This window comes from Leuciscus leuciscus (assembly GCF_965113295.1).
Source record: "Leuciscus leuciscus genome assembly, chromosome: 20".
In the NCBI taxonomy this organism is placed as follows: Eukaryota; Metazoa; Chordata; class Actinopteri; order Cypriniformes; family Leuciscidae; genus Leuciscus; species Leuciscus leuciscus.
In genome coordinates, this window is record NC_138744.1 from 6,354,810 (window position 1) to 6,369,614 (window position 14,805).

The 14,805-nt window shown below is 37.1% G+C and overlaps 1 protein-coding gene across 8 annotated transcripts in view; it reads left to right on the plus strand.

Moving 5' to 3' along the window:
• Positions 1-12,021, plus strand: part of cspg5a (chondroitin sulfate proteoglycan 5a) — a 44,633-nt gene extending 32,612 nt beyond the window's left edge. For 2 of the 8 annotated variants that reach the window (XM_082148896.1, XM_082148892.1), the window contains exons 4-5: positions 2,787-2,943; positions 11,278-12,021. In XM_082148896.1, coding sequence (XP_082005022.1) covers positions 2,787-2,943; positions 11,278-11,448 — 328 coding nt within the window. In that variant the 3' untranslated portion in view covers positions 11,449-12,021. Of the gene's footprint in view, positions 1-2,786; positions 2,944-6,156; positions 6,214-11,277 lie in introns of all 8 variants that reach the window. The other 6 variants (XM_082148899.1, XM_082148895.1, XM_082148894.1 and 3 more) reach the window with 6 other exon arrangements.
• The last annotated feature ends 2,784 nt before the right edge of the window (positions 12,022-14,805 follow it).

Consider the following 14,805-nt stretch of genomic DNA (forward strand, 5'->3'; position numbering starts at 1 on the left):
AATCAGCGTATTAGAATTTGATTTTTGAAGGATCATGTGACACTGAAGACTGGAGTAATGATGCTGAAAATTCAGCTTTCAGTCACAGGAATAAATCATATATTTAAAATAGAAAACAGCTCTTTAAAATTGTCATAATATTTCACAATATTACTTTTTACTGTATAATAAATTCCAAATAAATTCAGCATTGGTGAGAGACTTTCAAAAATATCTAAATTTGATCGGTTGTGTAGAATTGCAAGACAAAATAAAACTTTTCTTTAATATTTTCTTTAAATATTTCTTTAATGTTTAAATAAATATTGAGTTTGTTTGTTTGCGGTTAAAAAAAAAAAACCCCAGCTTAACAGTTTACCAGCTTAAACCTGCTTGCCTAGTTAACCGGTCTGGTTTGCTGGTTTTAGATTCATTTTTGGGACTTGTCAGCGAGCTAACTATAGTTAGACCAGGTTGGCCTTACTGGGAGGCCAGCTTAAATCAGCCAAGACCAGCAAACCAACTTTAAGCTGTATTTTACAGCAGGGTAAAATAAAAAATAATTAAATAAATAAAGGTTTAACTGAGAGCAACAACATAATAGCAGAAATGGCTTTTGTAAAAGTCTGCTCAATTTTTAATTCCCTAAAAATTGTTAGTGATAGTGCAGCTGCTAATCGGAGACCAAATAAAGCCGTGAGTGGATGTCATGCTAATGCTTAGCGTACTGCGCTAGCAGCGGGCAGAATGCATGATGTCACTTAAGCTCCAGCTGAAAGTAGGGCAGAGGGGGAGGAGGGGCCGGCTGACCTACATACAGCTGTGAGACCCGGGGGGGGTGTGGGGGTGGAATTAAACAGCGCGCACCCTCCTCAAAGAAGAGAAGGAAAATGATGAGGAAAAAGAGGAGAGCAGAAGAGGAAAGCAAGTGCCAGTGGAGAAACAGAGAGTTTTATAACAGGCTGCAGAGGAGGGGCGGCCATGTTTGGAGGTGAGAGTGATGGAGGGGAGAAACGGGCAGCAGTGCTACAGATGAGACACGTGAATACATCAGACACCCACCTCAACATCTGCTGCAAGTAAATGTGCTTGAGTTCGTTCTGCTCTGTGAGATCTAATCTACAGATTGTAGCAGAAAAGATGGGGCATGTTAAAGCAAAAAAGAGAAGGCATTGATCCTACAAATTCTCAAGTGGTTTTACTTCAGAACCCAGATTAACATCATGTGGCGACCCAACACATTGTCAAAATTGTAGATCACCCCAAAAGTAAGAAAAAATGTCCTTGAAAATCAAACATTGAAATTTTATAATGATACTATTAAAGTGAAAGTGACACGTGATGACCAAGTATGGTAACCCATACTTGGAATTTAACCTCTGCATTTAACCCATCCAAGTTAGTGCACACACATTAGGAGCAGAGTAGTGAGTAGTGAACACACACGCTGAAAACTTGGATACACACACCCGGAGTGTGGTGATTGGGGGTTAGGTGCCTTGCTCAGTCATTTCCTGCCGGTACTGGAATCGAACCAGCAACCTTTGGGTCACCAGTCCAACTCTTTAACCATTAGGCCATGACTGCCCGCTCATCTGTATAGGCCCAACAATATGCAAAATTATTAACATTAATAAATATATATTCAGAAAACGTTTTTAACGATACCGGTGGCCATTAAGTGAACTGCAGTGCTTGCACTTGTGCACATGATTCAATGAAAATTCAAAAAGTTGGAAATATCTTTGCAGCGATATACTTTTAACGAGCATCCTGATGCTGTCCACGCTGCTGAGAGCTACAGTTAGATGAATATGTAAATATGTGGTGCGCACTTTCCTCTCAATAATAAAATAGACACAACAAAAATGACAGCATTGAGAAAGCAGCAGTTAAGAAAGCATCTGATCGTAGCTGTGTGGATGTGTTTCCACTAGCTCTGCAATTCACAGTCATCATGTGGACAGATTAGGTCATTAAAATTATGATAGTTTGGTTAAAAAGTATTACAGAGAGAGGCTCTCGTGAGTGTGCGTAAACGTCACATCCTTTTTTTTTATGCTTTCATAGAAAACCTAGGAAGTCGGGGAAAATCTCGTTTTTTAAGTTTCATTACAAGCTGTTCACGTATTGGCAATACAAATGTGATTAATACGTAAATTCTTACATATAGCCCCTTTAAAAATAGCTATATTGGCCAAAATGTCTATACTGGCCTTTAAAATAGAAGTGTTGCCGCGGGTGAATGCCAACTCCCTCTCTCTTCCTTTTCCAGCCTCTTTCATTAGCCAATGATGCAGGTCTTTAAATTGTATATATTATTATTATCTATGTTTGAGAACAGGAAGAGTAATGGAACGTTTGAGTAAGAAGTGGGAAATGAAGGATAAGGGAAGAAAAAAATTGGGAAGAAATTGCGATTTACACATGAGCCCAAGAAGCTTAGTTTGTTTATTCATTTGAGCTCATTTTATGGTGATGAAATGTTTAAAACTCCTCATGTTTTGAACTGGGTGAAATATTTGTTGATTTTGAGAAAAAAAAAAAGTGACGTCATTTTGTCATCTGATATGTTGCATCACAGGTTGTAAACTGAATGTGTGTCTCCAACGCAGTCCTAGAATTGCACTAATGCTCTTTTCTCTTTCTCTCTCTCTCCTCTGTCCTTCATAATCTCTTCATTCTAATATTCCCCCCCTATATTTTCCATTGTGTCCTTGTCTCTATACCTCTCATTTTCCCACAATGCTCCCTCCATTCCATCACTCTCCTTCTTTTTCTCCCTTTCGCCCCCTGCCACCTCGCAGCAGTAAGTACCGTCCCTCCTCGGAGCACCACAATGATAATTTCTCGTTGTCCACCATCGCTGAGGGCTCCCATCCAAATGTAAGGAAACTTTGCGACACCCCTCCTAACCTCCCTCATGCCCGTGCTTTGGCTTACTATGATAACATTATCTGTCAGGTAACGTGTTTCTCGTCTTTCTCTTTCCTCTCCCCCTCCTTCCCCCTCTCTGCATGGACCCCGAGCGTAACCTTTTTGGTAAGGGAGGGGGTGCACAGCGCACAGAGAGATGGGAGCGTTTTCTCCGCTGAAAAGGTCTGCTCTCAGATAGGAGTGTGGTTACTGAGGCAACAGTTGTTACCATAGCAACAGGGTAACCGGGAAGCAGGGAAAATAGCTGGTCTTTTTTATTTTTTTTGCGAACGCCGCTTTTTGATGCTCCGTTAATGGTGGGGCTTGGCGATGTGGATGACCTTAGTCTGTCACTGTCTGTCAGCCCCATCCACTGTCTCTCTATGAACAGATAGTCTAGCCTGTAGACACTCTCTTTAACAGCGGTTTGAGAGACTCATGGGAAAGCGACTCTATTGATCCCGCACAAGAATCAATACAGAGGCAGACCTGGAAGACACATTATACCCTGGAACGTTCATATGCATAAATATGCAGGCTATTTGTTTTAAACATAAAACAAGGTATTAAGCACTTTGTGTAATTTGCGCCTTGTAATCTGGCTTGAGGTGATATTATAGGTGTCGAGGTCCTAAAGGGTTAGTTCACCCAAAATTTAATATTCTGTCATCATTTACTCACCCTCATGTTGTTCCAAACCTGTATGGATTTTTTTCTTCTGTTGAACACAAAAGAAGATATTTTGAAGAATGTCGGTAATCATAGACTTTGACTTCCATAGTAGGGGAAAAAAAATACTATGGAATCAACCGACATTCTTCAAAATATCTTCTTTTGTGCTCAGAATTCATACTGGTTTGGAACAACATGAGGGTGAGTAAATTATGTCCGAATTTTTGGGTGAATTATCCGTTTAACTTGATATTTTACGGATCAGAGGAATATTTATTGCTTTATGTGCGAGAGGTTGCGAGTTTGAGTCTATGAATGGATTAAAGATATGTATACATTTTTTATTTAATTATACATTTTTTATTTAATTTTTAATAAATGTAATTCTTTGTTTAAAAAAAAAGAATTGCAAAGATCTATAATGGTGGCATATGTGGTTTATTTGTATTTTTTTATATTGTACAATTCTGAGGAATATTTCTAACTTTAAGTGTGAATGATTATGAGTTTGCGTTTCGAAATTGATTGAATAATTTGCATACATTTTTAATTAAATGTATTAATTCATTATTAATTTTATTTTCATGCATTTTTATTGTTTTATTTAAAAGAAAATACATTTCTGCTTCCTGAGTTTATACGTTTTATTTATTAATTCATAATTTAGTTAATTAAATGTATTCATTATTAATTTTTCAAAAAATTCAAAAATCATCATTCAAATTTTTTGTTGTTTAATAAAAAAAAGTATCAATTTTTTCTTTAAAGTAAATTAGAATTTCATCAGTTTGTCAGTAGGTGTTTTAATAATAGTGGCGTATTTGGTTGCATTGTATTTTCTGTTTCACTGGAATGATGAGTCGATGTTGTTTGGCTTGTAGGGAAGATAATACTTTTTAAGGTCTGGAAAGGTGAGGAAATGCCCTCAGGTATCTTTTTTTCAGCAAAGGTGATGAGAAGATCCCACGATTTCAGATTTTTAAGGGTGAGGTAATGGCAACATCCCTGGTTCCGGCATTATGCCCTGATTGCAGACCTTGGACTCCGCTGAGAGAGCCCACCCACCCATGCCCACCCTCCTCCCCCCATCACCCTGCTCCCCTTCTCTCTTCCTCTGCATCGCTGCATGTCTGACTCTTCACATGGACCTCCTAGTGGTCCTGTGTCCTGCTGCTGCTTGTCCACTGCATCGCATTAATATACATGTCTGTCGTTTCACTCGTTTATCCTGGTTCAGAAAGATGAGAGGGTGAGTGGGCCAGATCTCACCAACCAATGAAGGGTTGAGCGTAAAACACAGGATAAACATCTGAGATGCAACGTCTCACTGCTGCCTGTAGGTGGCGTAACACTTGGCTAACATGTCTGCAGCATGGGTAGATGTAGATCTAACACGGACGTCGTTCTCTTCTGTGGGATAACCATAACACATCTCTCCTCTCGTTTCAATTATCCTAATGTGTCTTAAACAATGGAAAATAAAATCTAAAAATGTTTTAGAAAAGAATAGCTATTTCTCTCATAATAAGTATATTTGAGCACTTAGCTCATATTGTGTTCGCTACGTTTAATTGTTCAGTAAAAACAGTCTCAAAAACTCTCAATAAGCATAACATCTACATAAAATATGTGTTGCCTTCAATTCCAGCTTGTATGCATCAATTAGATCAAAGTAAAAGCGAATCAAAGCTCTACTGTTTATTCATGGTTTCATACTCCTTTCTTAACACGTTTGGGTCGTGAGACATAAAAAAGTGTCTTTAGGACCTGAGCTCAGGAGTTTTTGCTGATAATTTTGATAAAATTAATATATAAAGTAGTGCAACTCAGATTTTTAAAGGGATAGTACACCCCAAAAATATAATTCTGCCATTATTTACTCACCTTGATGTCTTTCCAATCCACACTCATATGCTTTAAAAAAAAAAAAGATACATTTTTTTTTATTTATAAAATTTGAGAATTGTTATGCAGCTCTTTGTCAAAAGAAAAAAAAATATATATATATTTTGGGGGCATAATATATTTTATATTTCACTTTGCCGAAAAAGAACAGAAATAATGATTTGGAAAAAAAAGTTTACTCTTCAAAAAAAATTTGTGATAAAAAATCATGCATATGTCTTATATGTGCTATATTCCAGGTCTTTTAAAGCCATATGATTGATGACTTTGTAATGATGAACATTACATTAAATTTGAACAGATAAAACCGTATACAAGTTTGAAACACCATAAGTTTGAGTAAATAATGACAGAATTTTTTTATTTTTTGTTATCTCTCCCTTTAAGTGTAGTACACAGTGAAAGTATGTATATTTTTTGCTTTAGACATAAAAACCTAAAGTCTTTAAAGGGCTGTATATATACACCTACAATGTTTATGCTTGAATAAAGCAAAAAAGTGCAACTTAAGTGAGCACTTCTCACAACTGAAGGGTCTTATGCAAAAGGCCCTTTCCCTGCCCCTCTGTCTGTCTGTCCCTGTCTCTTTCTTCCTTAGTCTCTATCTCTCTCTCTCTCTCTCTCTTTCTAAATGGAAATGATATGTATGAGGTATATAATCCTCTCCATGCCCCCACCCCTCAGAAAACCATGAGCAGATACACCTGGGAGTGTAAGACCAAAGAGGAGCCCGGCTGTGAGGTAAGACTTACAACCCAAAGGCCCTGTCCAAAGTCACAGCAGCTGTCCCTTCATTGTGCATTTATCCTGTCAATCAAACTGTAGTGACCAATGCTGGCCATCCCTACCTTCGTCATTATCGGGACCCCAAACCCATCTTGCTACAGTATGGTCCATTTAAAGTCTAAAAGAGATAGTTCAACCAAAAATGAAAGTTTTATCATCATTTTCTCACCTTCATGTCATTGCAAATGTCCTGTTGGGCTTCAAAAATGACAGTTCCATAAATGTTGTCCATGTTGTGTTGCATAAGTTTTCAAAAGTTTCATATTTTAATAAATTTTGACTGCAAAGGTGAAGTGAAATATTTTCAGTGAACAACCATGGAAGAAACAATGGTTTGGAACAACATGAGGGTGAGTAAAATATATTTTGAGTGAACTGTCCCTTTAAAGAACACAATAATAATTTCTCTATAGGAATGAACGGTCATAATTTACACTTACAACTATTAAAAATAATAGTCCATTAGTGGAAATCACATCTGTGGGTGTATGAAGTGTTTCAGCTAGAGTCGCCTGCAGAAATATAATATGCCAGTATCAGATCGAGAACGAGATAAATTCTCAAAATCCTTTCAAACACTCTGTGACCTTCAGACAATATAGGACACTGAAATTGATTGTCTCTTCCGCCCACATGGAGGCTTGGAGCTCATCACCGGAGAGAGAAAAACTCCTGTAAATGAAATGCATGCCATGAAACGAGGAATCTCTCAAGACGAGAAGGGAAGGAGGGGGGCCAAAAATGTGGACAGTCAGGCTTCTTTATTACCATCCGCTCAGAGCTCCGATCGATATCCGCTTGAGTAAAGTAGCCCGGCTCTAGCTAGCAGCCAAAACAGCCTGTATTTCTCTCTCTCTCCATCTCTCTCCACACATGCACACAGACCTAAAGCCTCTGGGAGGGTCTGTGACTTGACAGATGTTTTGGAATTAAATAGACCATATATAAACTAGAGCGGAAAGGTCAGATAAGTGAAGTTGTAGCTGAATATTTGAAGATTTTGACTTGACTTAAAGGAACAGTTCACCCAAAATTTGTATTTCTTCACCCTCATGTGTTGTTCCAAACATTTTGTTTCTTCTGAGAAACACAAAAGGAGATCCACAAGTCTTTAATTCACTTCATCTGAAGGCGTTGTGTAAGAAACAGAGCGAAATTTAAAGGGATAGTTCACGCAAAACTATCATTTACTCGCCCTCATGTCGTCCCAAACCCATATGACTTTCTTTCTTCTGAGGAACACAACAGAAGATCTTTGGAAGAATGTTGGTAAACAAGCAGTTTTGTTTCCCACTGACTTCCATTATGTTTTTTGACCATAGAATGGAAGTCAGTGGGAGCCGACAATCTTCATAATACACTCTTTAGTGTCCCACAGAAGAAAGACAGTCATAGAGGTTTGGAATGACAGGTGTATAAATGATGACGAAATTAAAAAAATGTGTTATCCCTTTATTTTTTTATTCGCTTGTAATCTTCTCTTCTGCTCAAATCTCATTCCTGTAGATTCAAATATGGCACAACAAAACATGTCACACCAGGTTTAATGTAAATTACATTAAATGGTATTGGTTCTAATATGTCTTATAACCAGTTGTAATGTGGCAAATTTGAAAATGCACATATTTAAATCAATCAAATGAAATTCTAGAGCTATACAGCATAATATAATATTTTACATTTCAGTCTGTTTTTACACAAAAACTGATGCAAATGACTTGGAATATAGCTCACAATCCATACAGACTATTGTGATGCTTTATAATGGGTTGATGGCACAATATCAAGTCTTACAGTCATAAAGACATGTGGAATTTTCATTTTGGGAGGGGATTGTCCCTTTAAGACTACACGTGGACCATGCTAGTGCACCTATGAAGCTGGATCTGTCCAACCAATCAATGCAGTTTTGACCTCTATCCTCAGCATTTTCCAGATCAAAATGTATACAGTGTAATATTTTACTTTATTCATAGAATATGAGTGTGTGGACCCACTGCTCTATTCCCATGTGTCCTCTGACCCTCTGTCCACTCAGTTTTGTGCTATAGTGAAGCCACAACTACAGTGTCCCTTCCTTGCTCCCGGCTCGTCATCTTAGTGTCCCTCCTCTACGTTCCGCCGCTTACCTCAACTGACCCTCATGCAGAGAATCCACAATTGAATGTGAATGCTTATTTACCAGTTTGTTTTCATTAAAAATGTTCTCAACAGCTCTGTTCCGAAACCTATAACAAGCTGCTTTGTGTGTGCTGTTATTTGTGCTTATTAGAGCAGGGGTTCTCGATCTTTTTGGAACTAAGTGTCCCGTTCAAGACCAAACTGTTCGGTTGCATTACCATGAGAAAAAGAATCATGGACGCCCATTTGCACCCAGTGTTCCCACAATGTCAGTCACCTTTTTGTTTTTAATTGGCATTTTCCAACACAATCGCATGGCAATTCGTGGCTAAATCGTATGAATTTGTATGATCTCATTCGTTTTAGTTAACCATAACCATTCTTTTCCCCCCTACAAATTGTACGTTTTCTCCGGAGTCTTTAAAGGGACATGGAGATGGAAAAAATATGAGATGGGAGGAAAAAATATATTTTAATATTTCAACTTCGTTGTCTCGCAAAAGCTTTGCGTTCCGAACCCCTAGAAACTTTGCATTCGCTCGCAAAACCTTCGCATTTTCCTGAGAAATTTTGAGTTCGCTCACAAAGAACTCAAAAGTTTTGCGAGAGAACACAAAATCTCTTTTTTTTTTATTCCTTCACCATGTCCCTTTAGGGGCTCTGTTGTTTTCAAATTCATACGGAAATCTGCACCTCATGAAAAAAGTGAGATTGGGTTGCGTTTTCCACAGACCCCTTTTTTATTTGAGATGAACCCCAGCTGTATAAATGCCTTGTTAGAGTATCAAGTTGTTAGCTTAGCAACATATGCTAATGCTAAATCTGTTGTAATCAATTGTGAGGTTTGTTTTGTTTGAGGAACAATATATATGAGGTGCTCTTATGCACAGCACAACATTTCAGTGAAGATAGTATATGCAATGAAGCAGCTCACTAGGTTTTGGAACAGAACTATAATGTGTATATCATTTAAAATAATGTAAAATGGATGTATAAAATACAGAATTTTAGATATTATACACATTATACAAATTAAGGTAGAGTCTAGGTAATATTCTCCAATTAATCTTAAAATGAAATAGCATTGAAAATACTTCATTCAGAGTAGCAGTACAAGTTAAGAACAACATGGAAGCCACCAATTCTCATCAATACAATAGCTAATATTGACAGCAAGTATTCATCAGTCATCTCCATCATGGCACATCCAAAGCAATTCCCTTAAAAGTCTCAAGAGGAATGTAATCCCCCACCCCATCCAACCACAATTAAAAAACACATTTTCTAGTTTCATGCCGACGGAAGAAAGGATGCCGCCTATCCGGTAACCATGGAGGTGGCGTATCCCCACGTCCTGCCCGAAGTTACAATCTAAGTCATCACTGAAAGGGTAAATCTTCATTAGTTGTCTCTACCGAGTTCAAAACGTGACACACTCGTGCCTTAGTCCAGCGACACCAAAGGACCAGGATGCTTCATTAGCTTCGAACTATCTTAGCTCAACCAGTTTCCCTTGAAAGAACATGCAAGGTCTGCTATAGCTTCACCAGCTACACTGGATTGAGGGTGTCAGTTGTCACTAAAACAGTTTTCATATTTAAGATGATGCCATTTACTTTGAGGCTCATTTTCAATGATCAAAGGACGTGCAAGTCTTCCTCCATTCATTAGTTTCAATACTGCTCTAATTAAAGGCCACTAAATGGTTATTCCACAGAGAGAGAGAGAGAGAAAGAGAGAGAGAGAGCTTTGCTTTATTGCTTTGGCAGGTGAGCTCCTCTTGCCAGAGCTCTTGTTTCAGTTCAAGGCTTTTCCTGTTCACTGGCGGGACAGGAGTGTGGGATGGGGCTGTATGAGCTGTGATGGGTTTGCATGTATGCATGTGTGTCAGGACGGGTGGATCATACAGCCTCTGCTCTGCCCAGAGGAGAAAACAACCTCAGCCATTGATCGACTGCAATCAATGGATTTATTTGCTACAAGATCTGTTCCTGCAGTGCCATCACACTCCAACTATTTGAATGTGATGCCAAAGTGTTGTGGATAAAATATCTACTAACTTACATTACAGTTTGAATTTATATTTATTTTGTTTGTGTATTTACACAACTAAATTTATTTACTCTTCCAGACCTGAATGGAAAGTATTATATGCATTTTGTTTCTGGTTTAGCCTAGACTAGAAATGATTTCTTTATAAGGTAGCTATCTATTTATTTATTTATTTATATACCTGCACATTATTCGATTAAAAACAACAACAATTTGATTAAAATAGTAGGAGACTTATTGAGCAATATTATTTATTTATTTGTCTATTTGTTTACTTAAATAATGTAATGACTTTATTATTATATTTTAAACATACATTTTTTAAAGTAGTTGATGTAATGAGCAATAGGGATTTATTTATTTATCTTTTATTAACTTTACACTTGCACATTATTCAATTAAAAACAACAAATGTATTAAAGTAGAAGGAGACTTATGAGCATTATTTATTTATTTATATATTAGTCCATTTGTTTACTTCAATAATTTAATTACTTTACAATTGCACATTATTCAATTTTAAACAATTTTATTCAAGTAGTTGTAGATTTAATGAGCAGTAGGATTTATTTATTTATTTATTTTAATAATTTATTAACTTTACACTTATACAATTGCACATTATTACATTTAAAACAATTTTATTAAAGTAGTTGGAGACTAAAGTAGTTGCACATTATCCAATAATTTTTTTTATTTTTATTAAAGTAGCATATGTTATGAACGATTATGTTTTTTTATGATTATTTATATATTTATTTAATCATTTATTTATTTTAATCATTTAAAAGATTACAATTGCACATTATTCACTAATTCTATTAACATGGGACTATCGTTTCTCAGGATGATCCTAATGCCCAGAACAAGCTGGAGGACCCCGTGAAGGCCCCCCCACCCAAAGAGGACGAGTCGCTGAACATCCAGAACTCGCTCACCCCTAAGCACGAGAACAATAAAGTGCTGGGCGAGGAGAACTCTTCGGAGGTAAACTCGCTGCAGAACAACATGATGTAGAACAGAAAAAAAAAAAAGAAAAAAAAAACTCCACGCAACCACGTCCACGATCACTTATAGCATTGAAAAGCAGATGGTACGAGCAGCCACACCCACCACACCATCACCACATGACAGAACACTTTAAAAACCCCGCCCCTCGTACCCACTCAGTCTCCGCCTCCTGCCCCGCCCCTTGTTGCAGTCTTTTTGCCCCTGTAGTCGACCCGCCCCTGACTCAGCCCTTATATATACACTCACCTACCCCTGCCTAACTGAATTATGGCATGCGTTGGTGTATATTGTAAAAAAGAAGAAAAAAGTAAAACATATTTGGGGTTTAAAATATAAAACGTTGTCATAAAAGAAAACGCTACTGAGAGGTTTTGATGTTTGTCTGACTAATTCAGTGAGTATGTATAAATATATGGAAAAAATGCTTGGATTGATATAAGAAAAAAACACAATGTGTCTTTGTTTTGATGTGATTTCTAATCCTTTGATGTACTTGTTTTATTTTGTACTTTTTTGGGAATATAAACTACGAAGATAAAAAATCTGACAGTTGTTGAAATAAACCTTTTTAACACTAAAGTCCTTGTCCCTGTGTGGTCCTAGCCTGTGTTCTTCCCCAGCCAGATGCTGTCTTGCACTCATGATCTCTTGCTTTGCTTGATATTGCGCATGGCTTTTTATTACCTCAATGTCCTGAAGTCCACATCAGTTTAGACCTTCACACTGACAATGTTGTGCAGAAGCCGCTAAGCCAATCATAAGGTGGGTGACCCAAAATCATACACATATTTCTGCTATTTCACTGACAAATATGAATTTAAAAGGTGTTAGGGATCATCGTAATCTGAACCATATTAGACAAATCATATCTCTTTTGGTATACACTCAAAAGTTTTAGCTTTACCGTTGCTTAATATAAAGTTATTAGTTGTATTAGTTGTAAAGTTATAACATATATATATATATATGTATATAGCACATATATCAATTAGTTTTAGAAATAGAGATCGGACCCCCTGTTGAAGACCCTTGATTTAAAATGGGCCCGATCTTTAGTTACACCAGATGTGTAAAGAAGAGTACCTGAAAACCATACTTGAGTAAAAGTACAGGTATCTTACAGCAAAAATGAAATCACAAGTTGAAAGTCACCAGTTCCAATACGACTTGAGTAAAAGTACTTAAAGTATTTTACTCATACTGAATGTATATAGACTCAAAGATGCATTAGTCCTTAACACATAAGAGACATGCCAGTGAAAAAGTGAAACAGTTGATTTGTGAGGAGAGCAATACCATTTATTTCCAAAAATCCCAAAACTGAACACCTCAAAATTGCAATAAATTAAGGTCTACACGACAGCCTCTTAAATGTCTACAGACACTCAAGTCTCAGTTCAACTCAAAAAGGGCATTAGTAAACCAATATCCTTCTCTTCTATGTAATTGATATATAAAATAATGTAAATTAAATTGTCAAAGCCGACATGCTGGTTTCGGCCTCATCACCGGTTGCAGTCATGTCCACATTTCATATATGAAACACCTGTGATTCAGCAACTATCTGCTAAAGCACTCACATTCACGTAAAGTATATAGCCTTGTTTACAAGTTTGTGTGAGTAAGGTCAAAAACACACAAGATATAGTACAGTCAAAACCTTGAGGGATGGTGATATCACTTCTTTTGTAGCAGAAATAAACTGCTGCAGAAAAAGTTAGCTGCCATGCAAAATGTAAGCATAATTGCATGACTCATCATCACAATGTATTAAAGTAAAGAGTACATATACTTATTCAAAAATGTTGAGAGTAAAAAAGAAGTAGAGAGTAAAAGTTGCTAATTTCTTTGATACTCCAAGTAGCCAAAAAGATCCTGAAGTACAGTAACTAATTTCATTGTTTTCAATACTTTACATCACTGAGTTACACTGAATATACATTGGATATTATCCCTCAAGAATCTCTCTGTAGTCGGTGGTCAAACTGACACTCCTAGATTCCTTTCTCTATTAAATGAATCACAGGTTCTTTATTGTGGTTTCCTCTTATGAGTTTTTGACGAGGAGGTTTGTTTCGGCCCTAGAGCAAAGACTCCTTCCCTTAACCACACTAATAATAGAGAACAAGCTCAATGCAACAAATAGGAAGCAGACGCACAGCTGAGGCAATTTTGTCAATTTTGTATATAACCTTTAATATTAAATAATTTTCATTGATTTTTATTTATTCTTTTTTTAGATTTTTATATGTATGTATATATATATTTGATCTTTTCCCTTCCTGTGTTTTCAGTAGGCTACCTCAAGGGCCTCTGCTTGGTGTCTTTGTGTGAATCTGCATTATAATGAATAATAGGGACCACTTCATCCTCTCATATACACAGAGAGACACAATTACCTTTTCAATGCACCACAGATGTCTATGAAATCAGATCCGGGAACATATAGACCCACATACTCACATGAGTCTGGTTATATTGTCTGTGAAGCTCAGAATGTTCAGAGCTCAGCTTAAGAGCACTTTGCTTAGTTTTTGGCCAAATCTGAGTTTGTGGCAGCTCCACTTATTACGGCCTTTTTCCTAATCTAATTCCTGCCTGCTGCCATGACAACAGCATATACACAAGTATCAAAAACAAGGGAGCGTTCACAACGTGTGAGACACACACTAAAAATAAAAATCATCAGTGCCCTGAGGTTGTCCCTCAGTCTCAGACACAGTGAGAAAGGACACAGTATTAATGTCCCCATGCAAGGGTTGCTTTCAAGTTGATGTTGAACCAAAACCAACTCAATCTCACCACCGCTCTCTCTAGCATTCTTTCTTTCTTCTCGCTCTCATTTTTCACTGCTTTCCTTCCCTCCCCTTCCTTTTTCTGCCGTGTTGATCTTCATGCAAATGCAATTCTGGGGGTGTAGTCGTTGAAACACATTCTGATACTGGTCACTCAAGTGGAACGGCATACAGCAAAATACAAAGGAGATTCTACAGATTCAACCCTCATTTACATACAAGTAGCCTACATACAACTGTACTTAACTGACTTCATACGTCCACTTAAAATGACCTTCGTTTAAAAGAAATTGCTCAAATGGTTAAGAAGAGTGAAGTTAGATCTGAAAAGGTCGGATATCATTTGTTTGCGGATGCCATTTGGTTTGATATCATATATGTAATGTAATGGCATTTCTACATAAAGTAAGACCTATACAGTATGTGTCCGAATTCTTTTGGGGCCACTAAACTGGATATAGGGTGTACTGTAAAGAATCAGAGGTGCACTACATCATATGCTATTGTTCTAAAATTTCCATTCAATTCTCATTTCCTCTTTACACCCAGAAAGCTTCACCTAAATGTG